At 61.9% G+C, this 21,620-nt stretch overlaps 3 protein-coding genes across 10 annotated transcripts; 1 reads left to right on the top strand and 2 right to left on the bottom strand.

The window, feature by feature from the left end:
- Nucleotides 1–194: 194 nt before the first annotated feature.
- RABGGTA (Rab geranylgeranyltransferase subunit alpha) lies at nt 195–11,479 on the bottom strand. 6 transcript variants are annotated; one of them, XM_073308614.2, is made up of 16 exons: nt 11,240–11,478; nt 10,780–10,851; nt 10,266–10,400; nt 9,124–9,248; nt 8,452–8,639; nt 7,372–7,569; nt 6,634–6,717; nt 3,083–3,165; nt 2,911–3,012; nt 2,519–2,624; nt 2,386–2,437; nt 1,783–1,871; nt 1,576–1,664; nt 1,359–1,475; nt 857–970; nt 195–645 (listed from the first exon to the last, which is right to left on the bottom strand). In XM_073308614.2, the coding sequence occupies exons 2-16, from the start codon at nt 10,780–10,782 to the stop codon at nt 280–282; spliced, it is 1,851 nt and encodes a 616-aa protein (XP_073164715.1). In that variant the 5' UTR covers nt 10,783–10,851; nt 11,240–11,478; the 3' UTR covers nt 195–279. The 6 variants fall into 6 exon arrangements, with proteins under 6 accessions (XP_073164715.1, XP_073164716.1, XP_073164714.1 ...); XM_073308615.2 differs by having other exon boundaries at nt 10,266–10,376; nt 11,240–11,476; XM_073308613.2 differs by having other exon boundaries at nt 195–428; nt 558–645; nt 10,266–10,851; nt 11,240–11,474.
- A 1,457-nt stretch (nt 11,480–12,936) lies between these two features.
- On the top strand, nt 12,937–17,902 carry NOP9 (NOP9 nucleolar protein). 2 transcript variants are annotated; one of them, XM_073308606.1, is made up of 10 exons: nt 12,937–13,172; nt 13,341–13,742; nt 14,340–14,465; nt 14,626–14,767; nt 15,476–15,665; nt 15,828–15,968; nt 16,051–16,179; nt 16,386–16,616; nt 16,699–16,804; nt 17,002–17,902. In XM_073308606.1, the coding sequence occupies exons 1-10, from the start codon at nt 13,007–13,009 to the stop codon at nt 17,157–17,159; spliced, it is 1,791 nt and encodes a 596-aa protein (XP_073164707.1). In that variant the 5' UTR covers nt 12,937–13,006; the 3' UTR covers nt 17,160–17,902. The 2 variants fall into 2 exon arrangements, with proteins under 2 accessions (XP_073164707.1, XP_073164708.1); XM_073308607.1 differs by lacking the exon at nt 16,386–16,616.
- CIDEB (cell death inducing DFFA like effector b) lies at nt 17,903–21,245 on the bottom strand. Of its 2 annotated transcripts, none has more exons than XM_073308608.2 (5): nt 21,082–21,245; nt 20,500–20,644; nt 19,687–19,867; nt 18,484–18,674; nt 17,903–18,134 (listed from the first exon to the last, which is right to left on the bottom strand). In XM_073308608.2, exons 1-5 carry the CDS (start codon nt 21,120–21,122, stop codon nt 18,003–18,005), a joined length of 690 nt encoding a protein of 229 aa, XP_073164709.1. In that variant the 5' UTR covers nt 21,123–21,245; the 3' UTR covers nt 17,903–18,002. The 2 variants fall into 2 exon arrangements, with proteins under 2 accessions (XP_073164709.1, XP_073164710.1); XM_073308609.2 differs by having other exon boundaries at nt 19,687–19,836.
- Nucleotides 21,246–21,620: the final 375 nt, after the last annotated feature.

The raw sequence follows: 21,620 nt of genomic DNA, 5'->3' as shown, positions 1-21,620 counted from the left end.
GGCACCGGCAGGGCAGGGGGGGCAGGGCTGGGCATGGGGGGGCTGCAGGTCGGGAGTGAGGGGCACCGGCAGGGCGTGGGGGGGCAGGGCTGAGCTTGGGGGGGCTGCAGGTCGGGAGTGAGGGGCACTGGCAGGGCGTGGGGGGGCTGCAGGTCGGGAGTGAGGGGCGCACAATGACTCAATTCACACCAGGGCGTTTTTAACCTTTTATTTCTCAGGTCCAATAAATTATTGGCGGGCAGGGGAGGGGAAGGGGCGGGGCCAGCCCCTGCCAGCCAATCAGGCGAGGGTGATCTCCACCCGGGGCAGCAGTGCAGCCAGCTGGGATTGGGCGTCGGGGAGGGCGCCCAGGGGGTTCCCCTGCAGGGCCAGTAGGCGGAGCCTGGGGAAGGAGGCCAAAGGTCGGAGGTCGGAAGGTCGCTGGATGCCTGGGGGTGGGGAGTCAAGGAGGGTGCAATGGCTGGAGGGGCCCAACCCCCCGCCCCAGCCCTCCTCTGCCCCGCCCCTGCCCGCTGCCCGTGGGGGCTCCCTGCCCCATGGGGGCGGCTGGAGGATACGGTTGCTGCGGGCTGAGAACTCCTCCAGGCGGGGGAGGGGAGGCAGCCCCTCCAGGGTCTCGATCTGGTTCCCCTCCAGCTCCAGCACCTGGGGACAGAGAGAGTCAGAGACATGGGCCGCCCCTGGCCCGGACGCCTGGGTCCCTCCACCTGCTCCAGGGCCGTGGGGGGGCTAGCAGTGAGACTGGGGTAGGGGGGCTGGGGCCCTCATGGTTCCGGGGGCGGGGACAGTAGTTAGACTGGTGGAGGGGGTTGGGCGCCCGGACGCCTGGGTCCCTCCCCGCTCCGGGATCTCTCACCTCGAGGCAGCGCAGCATGGCCAGGGTGGGAGGGAGGCGGCGCAGCCGGTTCCCCGCCAGGTTCAGGTGGGTGATGAGCGGCAGCTGCTCCAGGTGGCAGAGGACGGTCAGTCCCTGGGGGGCAGAGAGAGCTGGAGGGAGGGGGTCTCTGCTCCTCAGCGCCACGCACCTACGTGGCCCCGCCCTCTCTTCCTCCACCTCATCTGGCTCCACCCACCCCTGCTGCCCCCTCCTGCACATTCAGCCTCCTGGCTCCACTCCCTGCATTTCTGGCCCCGCCCCTTCTCCTAGCTCCACCCCATCCCCTGCTCCTTCTCCTCCCCTAGCTCCGCCTCTTGTATTAGCCACGCCCCCTGCTCCCTCTCATCCTGCCCACTTCCCACTTGGCCTCACCCATTCGTGCTTACCCCTCCATCAATCCTCTAGCTCCACCCCCTGCCTCTCCCTCTTCTCAGCTCCGCCCACTAGTCCTCTCTTGACCCCATGCTTTGTTCTCCCGTACCCGGCCGGACAGGTCCACCACCCTGGCCTCGGCGTACTCCATCCGCAGGATGCTGTTCTCCACAAGGAATCTGCTGCGCAGGTCGTCCAGATAGGCCGAGCGCATGGGGTCAGCGGCCTGGGGGTGGGGACAGAGGGACAGGGTGGAGGGGGCTGGGAAGAGCAGCTCAGAGCCCCCTCCCCCCAAGATTCCCCTTTCTCCTCCCCCCGCCCCTCACCTTCAAGGTGTCGAAGTAGCTGAGGGTCTCTCGTTCGTACACCAAGGGGTCCAGGGCCCGCATGAGGAGGATGATGGTGAGGAGACACCCTGTCGAGACAGAGAGAACCCAGGAGTCCTGGCATCCAGCCCTCCCCCCACACTAACCACCAGATCCTGCTCCCCTCCCAGAGCCAGGAGAGAACCCAGGTGTCCGGGAGGTACCTACACTTGTTCTCCGGCTCCAGGGCCTGCAGCTCCTTACAGGACTCCAGTTCTGACTGCAGCACGGTCGACTTCTCCACGGAGAGCTCGCATCTGGGGGGGTGGGGGGGAGGTTAGGGGGCCAGCCAGCACCTGAGATGGGTGGGGGCAGGGCCCATCCTGGGGGCGGGGGGGCTGCTCTGCACTCAAATGGGGGAGGCAGAGCTAGCTCTGACTACACACCTGTGGGGGGATGTTTTATTCAAGATACTCAAGGGATGGGGGCTACTGTGAAACAGGCACTTAAAGGGGGGGAGGCAACCCCCCAGTGGAAGGAGCCTATCCGCCTACACATAATCAGGAGGCGTGGTTTATCTGAGGGGCGGGTCTAGTCTTGAATGGAAAGGGACAGAGCTGCTCTGTAGGGAACGTATCAGGGAGGCAGGGCTACTTAGACAGCCTGGGGTAGGGCCCTTCTGAGTGGGGAGGGCCTGTCTAGAACATGCACACTAGGGAAAGGGGCTACTCTGCGAGGGGAGGAGCTTCTGGGGGAGTAGGCGGGACTTCCTGCCAGGGGGCGGGCCCTCTCAGAGGCAGATGACCCAGGGTGGGGGGAGGGGTCTCCTACCTGAACACCTGCTCCTCCGTGACGGAGTCCCGGCACCAGCCGTCGCTGCGGCCTTGGGGGCAGAGGCAGAGTGTCAGGGAGCTGGGGGGAGGATTTTTTTGGGGGGGCAGCTGTTGGGGTGGTGTATGGTTACCTTTGAAGAGGACACACTCCTTCTGGGACTCCCCGCCTGCCCACTGCACCCGGAAGGTGTGCTGGGGCCAGTGGTCGTTGAGGGCCGAGGCCGGCAGGTCGCACAGCTGGGTGGGGTGGGGGGGGTCAAGGAAAAAGGTTCTAGCCTCCCTCCCCTGCCAGAGAACCCAGGAGTCCTGGCTCCCAGCCCCCACTGCTCTAACCCACTAGACCCCACTCTCCACCCAGAGAGCCCAGGTTCCCGGCCACCATCCTCTTGCTCTAACCCACTAGATCCCACTCCCCGGAGAACCCAGGAGTCCTGGCTCCCAGCCCCTCCTCCCCCGGCTCTAACCCACTTGACTCCACTCCTCTCCTTGAGTGGGACGAGAACCCAGGCATCTGGGAGGATACCCACATGAGGCCGGGGCGGTTTCTCCCGTCGGGTGTGCGCCAATTCACTGCCAGGGGGGCCTCGTCTGCGAAGAGCAGCAGGTCGCAGGATCCTGGTGTCACCTGCCGGAGGAGAAGCTTGTGAGCCTCGGATTAGCACTGCCTCCCTCCGCCCCGGCTCATGGGTACTCACCACCACGGGCTGGGAGAAAGCCACCGCCAGCGAGGAGTCCTCTCGGCTCACGTAGACACACAGGATGGTCGGCTCCGGCTCAGCTGCAGGGAGAGAAGGGGGGTTAGTGTCATGGGACCAACTCCTGGAGTAACATTACTCAGTGCAGTGAGGTACTCAGGTACCTTCAGGGTATGCTTGAGAGGGGGGGATCCCCATGCATCACTGGATCATATCCTGAAGTAACGTTACTTAGTGCTTGAGTAGCAGCAGTACTTGGGTGCCATCTGGGGGAAATAGCATAGGAGTCTAGTGCCATTGGCCAATTCCCTGCAGTAACGTTACTGAGAACTTGAGTATCCTCCGTGCTATCCGGGCCGTGGGGCACTGTTAGGGTATGCTCGGGGAGATCTTAAAGACTCGTATAATACTCCAGTATCATTGCACAATGCCCTGGAGTAACTCAGGGTTACAATGTCACCAGTGCTCTCAGGTTACTCGGGTACCATCTTGGTATACTTTGGGGGAGGAATCTGCATGCATCACACAGCACTTGGGTCAAACGGACAACACCCTACAGTGACGTTGCTCGCCAGTACTAAACAGTACTCCGGTACCATCAGGAGACATTTTCATGGATCAAGCGGTACTCGAGTACCAGTAGAGCAAACTCTGGAGCAATATTACTCAGCACTTGAGTAAAACCAGTACCACACAGTACTCAGATAACATCAAGAGGCGTTTTGAGGAAGCAGCCCTGCTGTACCAAGCAGTATTCAAATACATCACAGCGAACACTCACCTACGCTCTAGGACAATACTACATAGTACTCAGGTATCTCATTGAACTCTGGGGACGTAGCAGATTTCATACAATACTTGTGTAATAGCTGCATTCTCCCCCAGGCTGGTATTACTATTCTGCACGAAGTACTGCGGTATCAATGCAGTATACCAGCCCTGGACAATGTAGTAACACTCTACTATACAGTAACTCCTCGCTAAACGCTGTAGTTATGTTCCTGAAAAATGCGACTTTAAGCGAAATGATGTTAAGCGAATCCAATTTTCCCATAAGAATTAATGTAAATGGGGGGGCTTAGGTTCCACGGACATTTTTTTTGCAGACAAAAGTCTCTCTCTATATATACACACACACATACATACACCGTATACGTTTTAAACAAACAATTGAATACTATCCACAGCAGTGCTGATTGTGAAGCTTGGTTGAGGTGGTGAAGTCAGAGGGTGGGATATTTCCCAGGAGATGCCTTGCTGCTAAATGATGAACTAGCACTCGGCTGAGCCGTCAAGGGTTAACATGTTGTTAACGTAGCCTCATACTCTACAAGGCGGCACAAAGGAGGGAGGGGAGACAGCATGGTGGAGAGAGACAGAGTATGTATGTGTGTGTGAGAGAGATGCGCATTGCCCCTTTAAGTAAGTACATTGCCTTTTTAAGTAGATCAGCAAGTTCAGACAGCAACTGCTGCCTGCAAGCTCCCTCCCTCGTGAGCCCTGTCGCATCCCCACCTCCCTGCTCTGTGGAGATGGGATACAGGAGCAGGGGGGAGGGGGACAATGTCAGGGTTCCCTCCTGACTCTGAACTCTAGGGTACAGATGTGGGGACCCCCAAGAAAGACCCCCTAAGCTTATTTCTACCAGCTTAGGGTAAAACTTCCCCAAGGCACAAACTCTTTGCCCTTGGAGGGTACGCTGCCACCATCAAGTGATTTAACAAAGAATCAGGGAAAGGACCACTTGGAGTTCCTATTCCCCCAAAATATTCCCCAAAGCCCTTATACACCTTTTCTGGGGAGGCTTGAGAATAATATCCTAACCAATTTACAAAGTGATCACAGACCCAAACCCCTGGGTCTTAGGACAATAGAGAAATCAGTTAGGCTCCTAAAAGAAACAGAACTTTATTAGAAAGAAAAAATGTAAAAGAAGCACCTCTGTAAAATTAGAAGGGAAGCTAATCTCACAGGGCAATCAGTTTTAAAACACAGAGGATTTCCCTTTGGGCAAAAACTTTAAAGTTACAAAAAGAAAACTAGGAATACACCTTGCTCTCAGCACAGAGAAAATCATAAGCCAAAACAAAAGTAAACCAACACATTTTCTTGCTAGTACTTACTAATTCAAATGGAGTTGGATTGCTTGCTTTCTTGATCTCTCTCCGGCAAGCACACAGAACAGACAGACAAAAGCCTTCCCCCCCCTCTCCCCAGATTTGAAAGTATCTTGTCCCTTATTGGTCCTTTTGGTCAGGTGCCCCCCAGGTTACCCGAGCTTCTTAACACTTTACAGGTAAAAGGATATTGTGCCTCTGGCCAGGAGGGATTTTATAGTACTGTATACAGGAAGGTTGTTACCCTTCCCTTTATATTTATGACACCCTGACATTAGCCCCCCCCACCCCGCACAGCAAGCAGGAGGCTCTGGGGAGCAGCTCCAAGGCAGAGGGCAGGAGCAGCTCAGGGCAGTGGGGGGAGGGACACCTGAACTGCCGGCAATTGGTAGCTTGCTGGGTGGCTGCAGCATAGGGAACTTAGGGGAGCTGATGGGGGGGCTGCCGGCCCCCCCTGGCTCCAAGTCCCCACCAGCTCCAATGGCTGCTCTCCCTGCAAGCAGTGGAGAATGCAGGCGGCTGCCAAAGAAGGTTATACAGGAGCATTGTGCAACTTTAAACGAGCCTGTTCCCTAACCGATCAGCAATGTGACAACGAAACATCGTTAACCGGGACGACGTTAAGGGAGGAGTTCCTGTACCTGGATACCACTGGACAATACGCCAGGGAGGGGTCTCCCAAGTACTCAGGCACCATGGGACAATTCTCCCTCATTAAGCAGTACTTGGGTATCAGCGGTCTACCCTTCACAAGGATATTTCCTTACCCCATACAATACTCGGGTATTAGCCGATTGTAATCCAGTGAGGAATTTAGTATTACAAACTACTTGAGTACTGCTGTACTATACTCCCGGGTGGTATTGCCCCAATGCACCCAGTACCTGGGTAACAATAGGAGATGTATACCACAGAATAGTATACTCAGGTATCATCCGGAGTACAGCCTAGTGGATCTCCTATCATCAGACAATACTCTCTCCTCGCTAAACAGGAGTTGTGTCTTGCTGGCCCATACCCTAAGGGATATGGCTTCCTTGCCCCATGCAGTACTCAGGCATCATGCAATCATACCCCTAGCACAAAAGAATACTCAGGCACCACTGGACTACACTCCAGGGGGGCGTTATCCTCCAGCATGCAGTAATTGGGCACCAATTACTTTGGGTGCGTAGTTGCGGGCTGTGCCCACAGTGTGAGGTACCACTGGGCTATACCCCAGACTGCTATTGTTGCTCACAGTACTTGGGTACCAATTGAGTATAGTCCAGAGTTGGTCTCTACAGCCAGGTACCTTGGATGATGCTCCAGATGGGATCTCTCAAGTACTCCGGCAGCATCACTCAACCCTCGGCTGGCCAGAAAGCGCCCAGGTATTATGGAATGCATCCCTGCCCCCTCCAGTACCGTTCTGGCCAGCAAGGAGGTGCCTACCTCTGCCCAGCAGCCAGCGATGGTAGAACCAGGCGCTCTGGTCATTGGGGTCGGTGAAGAAAGCATTTTGCACCAGCTCCAGCTCTGGCAGGGCAAGAGAAGAAAGGTGGGGGATGGGGCGTGGGGCCTTTCTCCTCTGGGAGGCGCCGGCCCCGGTCCGGGCCCAGGGCAGGGACAGGCTGGCTCAGGGGGGCCCAGAATGGGACATGGGGCCTGTCCCCCATAGAGGGTGCTGGCCCTCCCCATGAGCTGTCTGAGGCACAGTTGCTGCAGGGCGGGTTCCCAGGTGCCGTCCCTGTCTCTCCGGCTGGCGGCGCTCAGCTGGGGCAGTCGTGCCCAGGGCAGCAGGGAGCCAGGTGGGGCCAGTCCCTCCTCTGGCATGCGGAACCTGTCAGTGATGTCCCAACTGGGTCAAGCTTCCAGGAACGGCATCTCCGCCAAGTTCAGGGCAGGGCTCACTGATCTCTCTGAGCAGGTGAGGGCCTTCGCCATAAATGAATCCACCCCTGGGCTGGGCCACTGGCTGGCAAGGAACCCAGGAGTCCTGGCTCCCAGCCCGCTCACTCTACCTACTAGCCCCACTCCCCTCCCAGGGCCAGGAGAGAAACCAGGAGTTCTGCCTCCCAGCCTCCACCCCAAGACGGCAGAGGACCTAGCAGTCCTTGCTCCCAGGCCCCACGCCGAGATGGAGAGAGCGCCCAGGAGTCCTGGCTCCCAGCCCCCGCCCGGCGCCCTGACCTTTGAGCAGCACGGCCTCAGTGGGGCGGCCCGGCTGCCGGGGGTCAGGGTGCAGCTGGGGCAGTAGGCGGCTGCGGTAGTGCCAGGATGAATAGTTGGAGAAGTTGCGGGTGATGAGGTGGTCAGTGAAGCGCAGCTCGTCCGCGGCTGGCACCTGGGCGCGCTGCACCACGAAGCGCCGGTAATCCCAGCAGTGAACTGCGGGGACACCAGAGAGCGGGGGGTGAGAGATGCCGCATGCCCCCATGCCACCCCATGCCTCACACCACCCCAGCACCCGTGGGTGGTTTGGGGGTCAAGGTGCGGCTAGAGTTCAGAGGTTGGGGCAGTGGGATTCTGGGGGTTCAGGGGTGGATCCAGGATTAGAGGTAAAGGCAACAGGGTCTGGGGATTGATCTGGGGTCAGAAGTCAGGGGGGTTGGGAGTGGATCTGGGGTTGGAGCATATGTGGGTGGATCTGGGGTCAGAGGTCAGGTGAGGTTCAGAGGTGGATCTGGGGTCAGAGGTCAGAGCAGCGGGGTTCGGGGGTGGATCGGGGGTCAGAGGCCAGGGTGGTAGGGTTCAGGGGTGGATCCGGGGTCAGAAGTCTGGGGGTTTTCAGGGGGTGGATCTGGGGTCAAAGGCTGGAGTGGATCTAGGGTGAGGGCAACGGGGTTTGGGGTTGATCCGGGGTCAGGGCAGCAGGGTGGGTCCGGGGTCAGATATCAGAAGTGGATCTGTGGTCAGGGCAGGAGGGTCCAGGATGGATCTGGGGTTCAGGAGGATCCGGGGTTAGAGGTGGACCTGGGGTAAGAGGCTCAGGTGTGGATCTGGGGTCAGTGGCTGTGGGTTCAGGGTGGATTTGGGGTCAAAGGTCGAGGATTTGGGCAGGATCTGGGGTCAGAGGTCTGGGAGTTTCAGGGGGATCTGGGGGCAGAGGTCAGGGGTTTGAGGGTCAATCTATGGTCAGAGGTTTGGGGGCGGACCCGGGATGGATCCTGGGATAGACATCAGGAGGATCCAGGGGCAGAGGTCAGGTTTTTTGGGGCGGACCGGGGTGAAGGGATTTGGTGGGGATCTGGGGTCAGGGCTCCAGCTCACAGTTGCGCTCGTCACTCTCCAGGAACTTGGCGCACAGCTCCAGCTCACGGGCCCAGTCGGGGTGGGGGACGTGCCCCATCACCCAGCAGCGGTGGTGCCACGTCCCGTATGACTTGGGGTTCACCCGCAGGCAGGTCTCCAGGAACGAGAGCTCCCCGCGGCACAGTGACTGCGTCTCCTCTGGGGACCTGCCACAGGGGGTGGGTCAGAGCCAGGGACTCCCCTGGGGACCTGCCACAGGTGGGGGGTCAGAGCCAGGGACTCCCCCGGGGACCTGCCACTGTGGGGGGGTCTGAGTCAAGGATCCCCCCCAACCCGACCCCCCAGGGACCTACCACTGTGGGATCAGAGCCGGGGAGCCACCCGCAACCCCAACCCAACCCCCCTGGGGACCTGCCATGGGGAGGGTCAAAGCCAGGGACCCCCCAAACCACGCTCACTCCCATATGGACCCCAAGACTCCCCCTCTTCCAGGTTCTTTGTGACCCCCTGAACTACCCCCCTTCTCCTCACCTTTCCCCCCACCTCCAACCCCCTCTCTACCCCATATCCTCTATACCCCCCTTCTCCAACTCCCCCATCCCTTCCCCTTCATACCTTCCTTCCCTGCCCCTCTGGCCCCCTCCCCCTAGACTCCCCTCCAGACCCTCCCCCCATCCATCCTCCCCTCACCCCTCCCCCTCCAGGCGGAGGATGATCTCCCGGCGGAAGTTCCAGAGGGTGGCGAAGTCGGGGTTGACCCCCAAGATCTGATTGGTCAGCTCCAGCGCCTCTTTGTCCAGCTGCCCCATCTTCCTCTGGGGAGAAGAAAGGTCAGGGGTCAAAGGTCATGCCACGACCCTGTCTGGAGCCACCGTATCTCGCCCAGCAAAGGATCAAGAGGTCGGGGTCACCATTCACGTCAATGTCCCTCCCGCAGTGGGGGGAAATGTCAGAAGTGCTGAGGTCAGAGGTCAAAGGGCAACTAGTCTACCCACCCATGCCAACAATTGACCAACAGACGGGGTCAAGGGTCACCTGATCACATCTGCCTCTGATCAAGGGTCAAAGGCCAGGAGCCAAAGGGCGTAACGTCATGACCACTCATGAGCCAGAAGAAGGTCAAGGGTCAACATTGACCCAATTCTTCAACCTCAGCTATCTCCAGTCACCCAATTGGAGTACAGCAGTGTCAAAGGTCATCCTAGAAAGGTTAAAGGCCACCAAGCACATAACTGCTTCTGGCCCAGAGGGGAACAGTCAGGGGCCAAGAGTCATACACTCATCCAACCATTTCCAACAGAGGTCAAAGGTTGCCATGCACCTTAACTACTCATGCCTCTGAGGGGAAGAGTTTTGGGGGTGACAAACAACATCAATGAGCCAAGGACAAAGGTCAGAGACACCCCACAAACCAGGGAGGAAGATGTCAAGTCAAAGTTCACTCTGACCAGGAGGGATCCAGGCTAAGGGGGCACTGGGTCAAGGGTATCACGCACCCCACCCATTGGGAAAAAGGTCAAGGTTCAAAGGTCAGCATGCTCCCCAATCACCCATGATGGGGAAGGCCAGGGTTCAAGGATCACTGTGCAACCAATCCAAATAAGGCATAGCGTAAGGGGTCAAAGGTTACAGCACAGACCACGCAGAGTGAGGGAAAGGCCATGGGATCAGAGGTCAATGTGTAGTGACCGATCATAACGGTCAAAGCTCATACTGCGCTCCAGGAAGCAAGGCTGAGCGCAAGGGTCAGGGGTGAAAGGTCAGCAGGAAGCCGGCTCCCCCCACTCGTGCCCAGCCTTTGGGGCACAGGGCATGCTCCCGACCCATCTCACCTTCTCAAAGATGGCAGTTGTGGCGGCTACATATTGACGTAGCTTCTTCTCCCGCTCCAGGCGCTTGGCCTCAGCCTGCTCCTCCGTTGTCTTCACCTTCAGACGGCCGTGCTGGGGGGGGTCCGGGGGGGACGACTGTGTAAATGGGGAGGGGTGGCTGCTGCCCCAGGCCTTCACGCCGTGCTCCCCACCCAGGTGCATTATGGGATTGAGCAAGGGCAGGTGTCGGGGCCACGCGATTTCACCCACAACCCTGAATATGTAAACCAGATCCCGTGGGGCAATTCTAGGGGGCAGGGACACCCCTGGGGGGGTAGCAGTAATCCCCTGGGAGGTCACTGGGGACTGCCCCTCTATTGGGCACGGGGCCAGGAACCCAGGCATGCAGCGCCCCTGGGGTTGTGTGCACAAGAAGTCCGGTTACCCCAGGGCAGTAACTGGGGAGTGGGGACTCGGATCACCCCCCGAGGGGGCAACGGGTGGGGGCTGGGGTAGCCGACGGGACCCCACTCACCATGGCGACTCAGCTGTGGGGGGGAGGGGGCCAAAGGCAGGAATCAGGGTCCCGACTCTGAACCTACTGGATCTAAAGGAGAGGAGAGGTGAGGGTTAGGGGGGATCCCCGACCCATCCCAAACTCAGGGAACCCAGGGCCGCGTGCACAAGGAGGACCCAGGCGTCCGAGGCTGCGTGCACAAGGACCCAGGTGTCCGGGGGGAGGGGGGGGCAGTGGGTTCACACTGCCGCTCATGCTAACCCCAGATCATGTCCCCAGGTGCATTCTGGGATTGAGTCAGAGTAGCCACTGGGCCAGGCCATTGCATGCCCCCCACCCGCCTGCTTAGCCCCGCCCCAGGGGCGCTGAACCCGGAGGCGTCCCCCCCTTGATACGGATTCTGAGGTCTCCCCCCGCCCAGTACACGGAATGGTCTCTCCCAGGGAAACTGGCCAGCTCCCAATGCGGCGATACCAACCTGCGGAGGGCCACGGGGGCCGGGCGGGCTGCACCAAGATGCCCCGAAAGTGCGGGCGAGGGGCAGGAGTGAGATGGACCCGTCCGGTGGGCTGCGCGCAGGGCTCCTGCGGGCAATACCAACCACCGCTCACAGAGAGGGGAGAGTCAGCTGGGACTCTACCATCCCTCTTTCCCTGCACAGAGCATAGAGAACAGCCCGCCAAGCAGGAGAGAATGTCTCCATTCTTAAAGGGGCTGCTTCACTCTTAAAGGGGCCGGTTTTGAGTAAATGTTGGGCGGGGAGAAAGTTTCAAAACTTTCATGGGGTCTAGTTGGTTGGTGCGTGAAACTAGGGCCCAGGACTTCTGGGTTCTATCCCCAGTTCTGGGAGGGGAGTGCGGTCTAGTGGTTAGAGCAGAGGGCTGGGAGCCAGGACTCCTCGGTTCAATGCCAGCTTGGGGAGGGGAGTGGGGGCCAGTGGGTTGGGGTCCTGGGTTCTGCTCCCCGTCTGGCCCTGACACTCTGAGCCAGGCTGAGTGTTCAGGCCGAATGCACCCTAATTGCTTTCGGTGGGTGTTGGCGTCCCAACTGGGAGGGGAATTGTGAGTCACACACGGCCGGGAAGCCTGTCCCGTTGGCACCAGCCCAGCATTCCCCAGTATCCTCTCATACCCGGACACCTGGGTTCCTCCCCGTCTGCCCCGGGGAATGCCGACTCCCCACGCACAGTCAGTGTTGGTTGCCCAGGTAGGTATGTAGATGTGACGCATTAGCTTTGCACAGCCAATGCAGTAAAGGCTGGGTGATGTCAGAGACCAGAGTCATTCAGGTGCTCCCAGGGCACACGGGGCGTGGCTGTGGGTCCCTGTGGGGCTCGGGGTCCCGGCCCTGTCCCGCCTCTCGGGACAGTTTTTGACCAGAACGCCTGGTCGAAAAGGGACCCAGGTGGCTCCAAAGGGGGCCCCGGGGCTAAGGCAGGGTCCCTAGCTCCACGTGGCTCCTGGAAGCAGCTGTCAGGTCCCAGCGGCCAGGGAGGCTCCATATGCTGCCCCCTCCCCAAGGGCTCGCTCCACAGCTCCCATTGGCTGGTGCCTGTGGGTGCGAGGGCACCATGTGGAGCCTCCCTGGCGGCCACTTCTGGGAGCCGCGGTAAGTGTTGCCTGGACCCTGAACCCCCCCCTCCCCCAGTCCATAGCTCCCTCCTGCACCCAAACTCCCTCCACCCTGCACCCCAACCCCCTGCCCCAGTCCATAGCTCCCTCCTGCACCCAAACTCCCTCCACCCTGCACCCCAACCCCCGCCCCCTGCACCCCAACCCCCTCACCCCCGGCCCGACCCCAGAGCCTGCACCCGCAGCCGGAGCCCTCACCCCCGGCTCTCCAACCCCAGCCCAGCGCCCCCCCAGCCCAGCGCCCCCTCCTGCACCCCAGCCCCGTCGTCTCTGGCCGGAGCCCAGATCCCGCACCCCTGCCCCAGCCCGGTGAAACTGGGCGAGGGCGGGGGGAGAGCGAAGGCTAGAGGGAGGGCGATGGAGCGGGCGGGGGCGGGGGCGGGGCCTAGGGCGGGGGGCGGGGCAGCGCGTTCTGGTTTGTCTCACGAGACAGTTGACAAGCGGAGCTCAGGCCCCGCCCCGAGCCATAGGACATGGGTCTAGCGTGCGGGGCATGCCGGGACAGGGGCGGGGCTGGGCGCGGGGTATGCCGGGACGGGGGTGGGACTGGGCGCGGGGCATGCCGGGGTAGCCGAGCCCCTCTCGCGGGATCCACGTGCGCTCCGGGCTCGGCTATGGCGGACCCGCCCCGAGGCGGCGGCGATGGGCGCAAGCGGCGGCGGGCCGGGTCGGACCCCTCCGGGCTGGGGGCGCGGCCCCGCCTGGATCCCGACGCCGCGGGCTACTTCCGCCGGGCCGCCGAGAGCCTCCGTGCCGGGCTGGGGCCGGGCAGCGAGCGGGGTGAGTGGGGTCCCTGCGGCGTGCGCGGCGCTGCACGTGTCTCACTGTGCCCCCCCCCCCCGGTCTGTTCGTCACCAAGGCGCTGGAGGAGGCGACGGGGGTAGTGGGGTCGCTGCGGGGTGCGCGGCGCTGTACGTCTCACTTTGTTCTTCCCCACCTGCCCCCCAGATCTGTTCGTCACCAACGTGTTGGAGGAGGCAGTGGGCTCCGCGCTGCCCCTGGCTCTGGACCCCTCTGGCTCCCTGCTGCTCCAGGCCCTGCTGCCCGAGGCCTCGCCCACCCAGCTGGCCCAGCTCCTGTGCCCCCTGCTGCCCGCCCTGCGCCAGGCCGCCTGCCACCCCTGTGGAGCCCACGTTCTGGAGGCTGCCCTGCTCCGGGCTCCCCGGCTGCTGGGACGGGAGGATGCTGGGACGCTGGAGGAGCTGGTGCTGCAGCTGGGGCGGGCTGTGAGAGAGGAGCTGGGGACCTTTGCCCGGGACCCCCATGCCAGCTTTGTGGTGAGGACCATGCTGCAGGTACTTGGGGGGGTCCGTGTCGGCTCTGATGCGGCCCGGGGGCTCTCGGGGACAGGTGAGTATCGATCAGGGCCGGTGTCATTTCCACACACCACCACTGGTGGGTACTGTTGCGGGGGACGGGACTGGGGCACTGGGCAGCAGGATGGAGGCACTGGGCAGGGAGGATGAGGAGGCAGGTGGAGAATCAAGAGGAGGTAGAGACTGGAGGAAGCAGATTGGGGGATTGTGGGGGAAAGGACCTGGGGGGCAGGGAGAGAGAACAAACATGGGGGGGGCACATTATGATGGGGCAGGCGACAAGGGACTCAGTAGCGGGGAGATGTACAGCAGCTGCGGGGGACAGTGGGGTCCAGGTGGGAAGGGGAGGTTGTGAGGGGGAAGGTAAGATGGGACCTGTTATGTGTGTGGGGGTTTGAGACTGAGAAGAGGGGTGGCAGGATGCCCCACAGAGATGTGAGGGGTATGAGGGTCCAGCACAGGGGGGTGTAGAAAGAATGGGGGAACTGATCCTCCGCATCCCTGGCCTTTCATGTTTCTGCCCTCTGAATATCCAGTGGTCGTGAGTTCCACGGGTTAACGACTCACTGTATCGTCCCCTTCGCTGCCTGATGCTCCCATTCATCCTGCTCTTCCTATCTTGCCCCTCCAGGGCTCCCTGCTCTACGGAAGAAACGGGCCAAAGCCGAGAGCGAGGGGCCGGTGGAGTTTGAGGTCCCGGACTCGTTCCTGGCCCTCCTGCAGGAGTTCATTGCTGCTTTCCAGGAGAACATTGCAGGTGAGCTGACCCCAGCGTCCCCCATGGGATTGGGAGCACCCCTGCCACCGCTGGCACTCCTACCCCGCTCCCCACAGTGCCCCCTGCTGGGAGAGGCCAGGGCTACAGTTGCTGGAGGCGTCCCCCCCCCACTCACCCTGTCCATCTGTCCCCTGCCCAGAGTTCATCACCCACAGAGTCGCCAGCCTCTGCCTGCAGGTGGCGCTGGAGGTTTTGCACAGGAAGCTGCCGGAGGCCTGCGCTGAGCTGTGCAGCTCTGTGATTGGCTACTTGAGCTCGCGGAATCCCTCTGCTGGATGCAGGTGAGCCTTCTGATTGGCTATGGCCATGAGGGCTCTGATTGGCTATGGGACTATTTGGGTAGGCTCTGATTGGGTGTGGAGGTGGGGATGGTTCTGGGGGGTGCTTAGTGTGGTGGGGGGGGTTGGGCAGGTGGCTTGTGATTGGCTGTGGGATGAGTATGTCCTCCCCTCCTCAGAGTAGTGGGTACTTCCTGATTGGCTGGATGGTAGGCTTGGGAACATGCGATTGGCTGTGGGTTGGACCCATTTTGATTGGCCATGGGGGAATGGTGTGTGGCTTGGTAAGGTGGCTGCTTTCTACTTGGGTCGGTGGGTTGTGATTGGCTGAGTTGAGGTCAGGTGCTTTTTGATTGGTCAGGAATGGAGTCCAACAAGTTGTGATTGGCTACAAGGTGTGTCAGGATGGGGCACAGAGGCTGCTTTCTCATTGGTCAGCAGCTGTCTTAGGTGGGTTGTGGATGGCTAGAAGCTGGCTGTGTAGTTTTTTGTTTGGTCAGGAGAAGGGCAAGTGGGCTGTGATGGGTGATCTGGTTCTGGTTTGTAATTGTGCCTACCTGGATCATGATTGGCTGAGGCTGTGAGCAGCTGCTTTCACATTCGCCAGAAACTGAGCCAGATGGCTGGTGATTGGCTGTGCGTGGGATGGCAGTACTCTAATTGGTTGTGAGGTGGTTGGGGGATTGGCTAACGCCCCCTCCATCCCTGCAGCCCCCTGCTGGTGTTCCTGAAGGACCCGGTCTGCAGCCGAGTGCTGGACAAGGTGCTGGAGGTGTCGGAGCGGCGGGCGCTGCGGGCGCTGTACCGCCAGCACTTCCGGGGCCAGCTGCGGGCGCTGGCGGGCCACGGGGTGGCCAACTTCACCCTCCAGCGCCTCATCGGGGCTGCGCCCCCCAAGCTGGTCAGTGGGGCCACAGGGGCTGGTGGGGAGTGGGGTGGAGGGGTAGGGAGGGGTAGAGGGGAGTGAATGGGGGGTCATATGGAGGGAGGTTGGACCTGATGGGGGGCAGCCAGTGGGTGGGGCTTGACCACGCCCCCTGATGCCCCCTCTGTTCCCTCCCAGCTCGGGAAGGTGCTGGCGGAGTTGGGCCCGGGGCTGGAGGAGGTGCTGGCCCAGGGGCACACGGGCGTGGCCACGGCGCTGCTGGGAGCCTGCCGGCGGTGTGGGGCTGGCCAGCAGGAGGTGCTGCAGCTGCTCATGGAGGTGAGTGGCCGCCCTCCCCCCGCTCCTGCTCCTCTCCTCCCTCGCCTGGTTCTCATCTCAGGCTCCCCCTTCCTGCCCACAGGCCTTCCACTGCTGGGAGCCCCCCACCCGGCGGGTGGCCTGCGCCCCCCTCTTCGCTTCCTTGCTGCCCTACGAGGTGTACTATGCCCTGGGGGAGGGGCAGGAGGTACAGCCCCCCCTGGAAGAGCAGGTGAGTATGGGGAAAGATGGGGGGGCAGGGGTCACTCCCCTGGGCAGTGATCAAGCGGCAGTGGTGGAGTTGTGGGGGGCTGGGCTGGCTCTCGGAGGGACTGGGTTATAAGGGGAGGAGGGAAACCGGGGAGGGGGTGGATTACTGCTGGAGCAGTGACTGGAGGGTGGGGGCTGGCTGGAATGCTCTCCCCCCTTCTCTCTCAGCCGGATCCCCCACCTGCCCTGGCCTCGGTTTCCCTCCATGGCTCCCTGCTGCTCCAGCACCTGCTGCACTTCGACGACCCCTCCCCCGTGCTGCGCAGCCTGGCCGCCCTCCCCCCCGGTGACCTGGTGACCCTGGCCTGCAGCCCTGCCGGCAGCCATGTCTATGACGCCCTCCTGGCCAGCCCTTCCGTGCCCCGCAAGCCCAGGCGCAAGGTGCTGCGTGGGCTCCAGGTGAGTGCAGGGCTGGGGGCACTGTTGTGGGGAAGCTTGCAGCACCCGGGCTACGCATTTGACTCTCCTCCCTTGTCCTCAGGGTCACTACGTGTCTCTGGCTTGCAACAAACACGGGAGTAGAGTCCTGGACGCCATCTGGAGCCGGGCCACCCTGCCAGCCAAGAGACAGATTGCTCAGGAACTGGGTAGGAGCTCCCTTTCCCTCCCATCACCCCAGTTCCAACCCTAGCTTCTCTCCCCACCCTGGCGTCCCGGTTGAATCCCAGTTTAGGCCAGTCCATCCTAATCCCTGGACTGGATATAGGATCCTTGATCTCTTCCTGTCCTGTTAAAAGCACCCGTGCCCCACCCATCTCTCACCCCACTCCATCTGTTCCCCCAGCCGAGCAGGAGACGCAACTGCGTAATGACCCCTTTGGGCACCATTTGGTGCGGAACTTCGCCCTGACCCATTTCCTGAAGCGCCGGCGAGACTGGGACCGGCACCAAGAGGCGGAGACCAAGCGCAAGGAGCTGTTCGCTGAGATTCTGGAGGACTGAACGCTGGGGGGTGGCAGTGGGATTGCTGAAGGAACCCTTCTGGCTCCCGGAGAGACTCGCCTTCCAACCATAGAGATCCTGGAGGACTGAATACCAGAGTGGGTGCTGCCCCCATCTACTTCTACCCATAGAGATTGTGGAAGATGAGGGGGTGCTGTGGCGTTTTTATGCCTTTCTTGGCTCCTAACCATAGAGACTGTGGGGGACTGAGTACCAGAAGGAGTGCTGTGTGGGGGTGTTATGCTCTCATCTGCTTCTGACAAGAGGGGCTGGAGGACTGAATACCAGAGGGGATGCTGTAGGCTTCTTTATGTCCCTGTTGACTCCTAACCATAGAGATCCTGGAGCACTGAATGCCAGATGTCCCTGTTGGCGCTTAACCATAGAGAGATTGGAGGACTGACTGGGGGGGTGTTTGTGTTGGGGTCCTTGCCCCTACCCACCATTTGTTCTGAACCATAGAGATCCTGGAGGACTCACCCCCACTAGGGGCTGCTCTGGACTCCCTTTCTCCCTCTTGTCTGCTCCCAACTGCCCGGAGGGGGGTACAGCCCTGATTTTCTAGGAAGGTTTCTCTTTCCCTACATGCTGTGCTGCGTGTTCAGTGTGTGTGGGGGCGGTTAGTCAGTAGGGGGACTCTCGTGCCCGAGACAGCCCCCTTCGCCCCACGGTAACCCTCCTATCCCCTTAGCTGCCCCCCCTTCGGCTCCTGTTCTTGCCTGGAAAGAGAGGGGGACTAGAAATGGACTAAAATCGCCTTTTTATTGTAATAGCAGCAGCTCCGCGGGTGCACTGAGTTCACCGGGACGGGGTAGGGATGGGGCCGGGCCCAGGCCTCAGTCTTCATAGTGGCTGAGCCGGGCGGGCTGGTGCCAGGTCTCCACCCCCTCCAGGAGGCGCCGGATGTAACTGGAGGCTCCCAGCAGCAGCTGCCCCATTCCCTGCATCACGGCCGAGGCCACTCGCAACACCTCCCTGCGGGGGGGAGAAGGGGGTGAGAGGTGGTGCTGCCTGGGGGGGGGGGCGGGGGGCTCCAAATTTGTGCCGCCCCTGCCTTGCCCAATGGGCGATGTCCTGGGGTGGGAAGGGGGAGCGACCTCACAGGGTGGGAGGCGCTGTGGGGGGTGGGGTGGGTGGCCTGCTCTGCCAGCAGAGGGTTGGGGGGGGCAGAGGCAAGGGGGCCCTGTTCATGGGGGGGGCTGCTGTGGGATGGGGTGCCTGCTGGTGGGGGAGGGATCAGGGGGGAGTGCAGGGGGAGCAGGGCGGGGTCCCTGCCAGTGGGGGGTGCTGGGGAGATCGGGCTGGAGGGGGGGCTCTCACCCACCTCAGCACCTTCTTGGGGCCCAGGCATTTGAAGTCGCAGCTCATGGAGTAGAGCCCGTAGAACGTGGCCTTCACGTTGAGGCTCCCGAAGAGGTCGCGGGGGCCCAGCTTGTAGACGTCGAAGGTGATGCGGGCGATGTCCTGCCCCTGGCGCGGCCGATCCCGGCTCCACCTGTAGGCCTGGGCCCCTCCCTGTGGCACAGTGGAGTCAGGGGGCGAGGGGACCCCCGGCGGCCCCCCAACTCCCGGCCAACCACTGGTACTGTAGGGGTGGGGCTAGTGATGTCAGCACTCCCTGCACCCTGGGTGGGCCACTTCCATTAGCTCCACCCCTTAGCTGTAGTGATGTCACCCCCTGAGTTCTGGCCACACCCCTTGGGGTAGTGATGTCAGAATCCCCCCTCCAGCTCTGGCCATGCCCTTTCACTTCCCCCCCCCCAAAGTCCACTCCATTCCCAGGATCCCTCCCCCCCCTTTGTCCACCTCCCTCTGTGGGGCTCCCCTGCCCCAGGGGGGTGAGCGGTGCCCATCCCCCTTTGCTGCCCCTGGGGCAGGATCCTGGGGTGGGGAGGGAAGTTGGGTGGGGGTGTGCATATGGGGTATCTCACCTGTGGGGGCAAGATGAGTGCGCTATGGGGTTGGGTATCACTGGGGTGCTGTATCTAGGGCTTGGGGGTATATGGGGAGGATCTTGGGGAAGGGCATTGTGGGTGGGGGGGCTCAGGTGTCCTATGGGTGGGGTATCATCTTGGGCAGGTGTGATGTGTGTCTCATGGGGTGGAGGAGGGCCTGGGGGGGGGGTCTTCCGGGGGTGTGTATGTGCATAGGGAGTTTCTCTTTGTAGGGATGTGGGGGATCTCACTTTGGGAGGGGGGTGTCTCTCCTGTGTGTGCTGTATGGGGGGGTGTCTCTCCGTGGAGAGGGTGAATTGGGGGTTCCCCTGCAGAGCTGTATGGGGGGCAGGATGGGTGGTGGGTCTGTGTGTGTGTGTGTGGGTCAGGGCAGGTGGGGTCTCCCCTGGAGGTGTATGTGGGGGGGTGTCTCCTTAGGGGACGTACTGGGTTGGTGTGTTGAGCATCTCCCCTGTAGGGGGACGGGGGACCAGGGTGTGTGTGGGGGCTTATGGGGTCTCCATTGTGGGGGTTGGGGTGTGTTTGTGGGGTCTCCCCTGCAGGGTCTGGAGGGCAGGGCTGGGCTCACTCACCCGTGGGGGGCTCCAGCTCTGCCCGGGGCCCAGCAGCATCAGGGCCGTGTCGGGGGGCAGCGCCTGGAAAAAGGCCTCGCTCTCCACTGCCGTCCCGTCCTCCTCCAGCACGAGCCCTGCCAGCCCCGCCACCAGCAGTGCCTCCATCGCCTGGGGGGGCAGAGTGGTGAGGGGGGGCACCCTGAGTGTGGGGGGGAAGCAATGAGGGGTGTAGGGCACAGGAGCAGCGGGTGGATGGGGGAGCAGGAAAGGGGTGGGAGCAGTGAGGAGTCAGTGTGGTGAGCAGGGGATGGGGGAGCAAGGAGCTGTAGGGGGGAGCAGGTGGGGGGAGGGGAGCAGGAAGGTGGGGGTGGCTCAGCTTGGCCACCAGGTCCTGCAGGTTGCTGAGGGGGGGGGGGGCGGGAGGAGGAGCAGGCTGGCTGTTGGGGGACAGTGGGGCAGGGCTGGGTGAGCTGCAGCAGGGTGGGCCTGGGGGAGTGGGGTTAGGGGAGCATGGGGGGCTGAGGGTGAGCGAGTGGGGGTCGGGGGAGTGAGGGGAGCGAGGAGGTCTGGGGGTAGCAGGGTGGGGGAGTTGGGGTAACAAGGAGTTAGGTGGGGTCAGGGGGAGTGGTGAGGGTCTGGGGGAGCGAGGCAGTCAGGGGTAGCAGTGTGGGATAGTTGGGGGAGGGGAAGCAGGGGGTATCAGTGGGGGTAATATGGCAGGTCGGGGTGGCAGGGTGGGGGAGTTGGGAGTGGAGGGAGTATGGGGAGGTCGGGGGGGGGAGAGGGAGGGATGTAGTCAGGGGTACTAGGGGGAGCATGGGGGGGGCTCACCTTGGCCAGCAGCTCCTGCAGGGTCCCGGCCATCAACCCTGTGCGGCCCCCCCGCCGGTGGTCACAGACACGGAAGGGCCGTTGCGGGGGGGCACGGGGGGCCAAGACCCGACGGGTCAGCTCCGAGCCAGCGCTGGACACCGACCTGGGGGATGAGGGGGTGAGTGGGGGGCACTGTCCTGGGGTGGGACAACATGTGGGGTGAGGGGGTGCTTGGGGTGGGGCAGACAATTCTCATGGTTGAGGGGGTGGGGGACCCACTGTCCTACTGGTGGGATATGGAGGGGGTCGGGGGGTCCAATGTCCTGTTCTGGGGTACCATTCCTGGGGGCACAGGCTACCTCTCGGGGTCCTAGAAACCATTCTCCTTGGGGGGGGGCAGGAGGCGAGAGCTCACCCCCATGGAGGGAGGGGGGAGAAACCATTCCCTTGCTGGGGGGCTTCTTCTGTGGGGTGGGTCAGGCGGGGACACACCAATGGGGGGTGTCAGGGTGGAATGGCCCATTCCTCGGGGTAGGTGGAGTTGACACCCTATGTCGTGGGGGAGGGGCCCTCCAGTTTGGGGGGTCTGAGCCCACTCACTGCAGCAGGGAGGAGGGGGCCAGGGCGCTGATGTAGTCCATGGCGTTAGCAGGGTTTGGGGGGGTCCTTGTCCTAGGGGTCAGGGCGTCTGTCCGGCGTTAGGCTCCCCGTCCATCCGCCGCCAGCCAGCCTGGACTCTGGACTCCACAGCTCAGAGGCGGGGAGGGGGGAGGGTGACACATAGCGGGGAGGGGGGCAAACTCCAAGGTCCCCCAGGGCAGGGCGGGGAGGGAGGTGGGTACTGGGACAGGAAGTGAGGTCACCACCACCAGTGATGTGTTAGACCCCCACAGCTCCCCCTTGTGCTATAAGGGGAGAAACTGAGGCACAGCTGGGGATGGAACAGGGGCGTCCTGGCTCCCAGACCCGCCCCCCCTTTAACCACCAGCCCCCACTCCCCTCCCAGAGCCAGGGAGAGAACCCAGGAGTCCTGGCATCCAGTCCCACCAGTCTCAGCCACTCTAACCACTAGACCCCGCTTCCCTCCCCAAACTAGGGATGCAGCCCAGGCATCCTGGCTCCCAGCCCCAACCCCCTGC

Source organism: Lepidochelys kempii, chromosome 13, assembly GCF_965140285.1.
Source record: "Lepidochelys kempii isolate rLepKem1 chromosome 13, rLepKem1.hap1, whole genome shotgun sequence".
Taxonomy (NCBI): Eukaryota; Metazoa; Chordata; order Testudines; family Cheloniidae; genus Lepidochelys; species Lepidochelys kempii.
The sequence above is the reverse complement of the archived record's forward strand: the minus strand, read 5'-3'. Positions and strand labels throughout refer to the sequence as shown.

Bases quoted from the DNA above. Each gene is read 5' to 3' on its own strand.
- RABGGTA (XM_073308610.2), bottom strand. From the start codon at position 10,649: ATGCCTGGGTTCCTGGCCCCGTGCCCAATAGAGGGGCAGTCCCCAGTG. The intron at 1,872-2,385 runs GTAGGAGACCCC...CCACCCCCCCAG, and splicing joins ACGGAGGAGCAGGTGTTCAG to ATGCGAGCTCTCCGTGGAGA. The intron at 1,665-1,782 runs GTAGGTACCTCC...CTGTCTCGACAG, and splicing joins CCTGGAGCCGGAGAACAAGT to GGTGTCTCCTCACCATCATC.
- NOP9 (XM_073308606.1), top strand. From the start codon at position 13,007: ATGGCGGACCCGCCCCGAGGCGGCGGCGATGGGCGCAAGCGGCGGCGG. The intron at 14,768-15,475 runs GTGAGCCTTCTG...CCATCCCTGCAG, and splicing joins AATCCCTCTGCTGGATGCAG to CCCCCTGCTGGTGTTCCTGA. The intron at 15,969-16,050 runs GTGAGTGGCCGC...TCCTGCCCACAG, and splicing joins TGCTGCAGCTGCTCATGGAG to GCCTTCCACTGCTGGGAGCC.
- CIDEB (XM_073308608.2), bottom strand. From the start codon at position 21,122: ATGGACTACATCAGCGCCCTGGCCCCCTCCTCCCTGCTGCA. The intron at 18,675-19,686 runs GTGAGTGAGCCC...ACTGTGCCACAG, and splicing joins AGAGCTGGAGCCCCCCACGG to GGAGGGGCCCAGGCCTACAG. The intron at 18,135-18,483 runs GTGGGTGAGAGC...TCCCCCCCGCAG, and splicing joins GGCCCCAAGAAGGTGCTGAG to GGAGGTGTTGCGAGTGGCCT.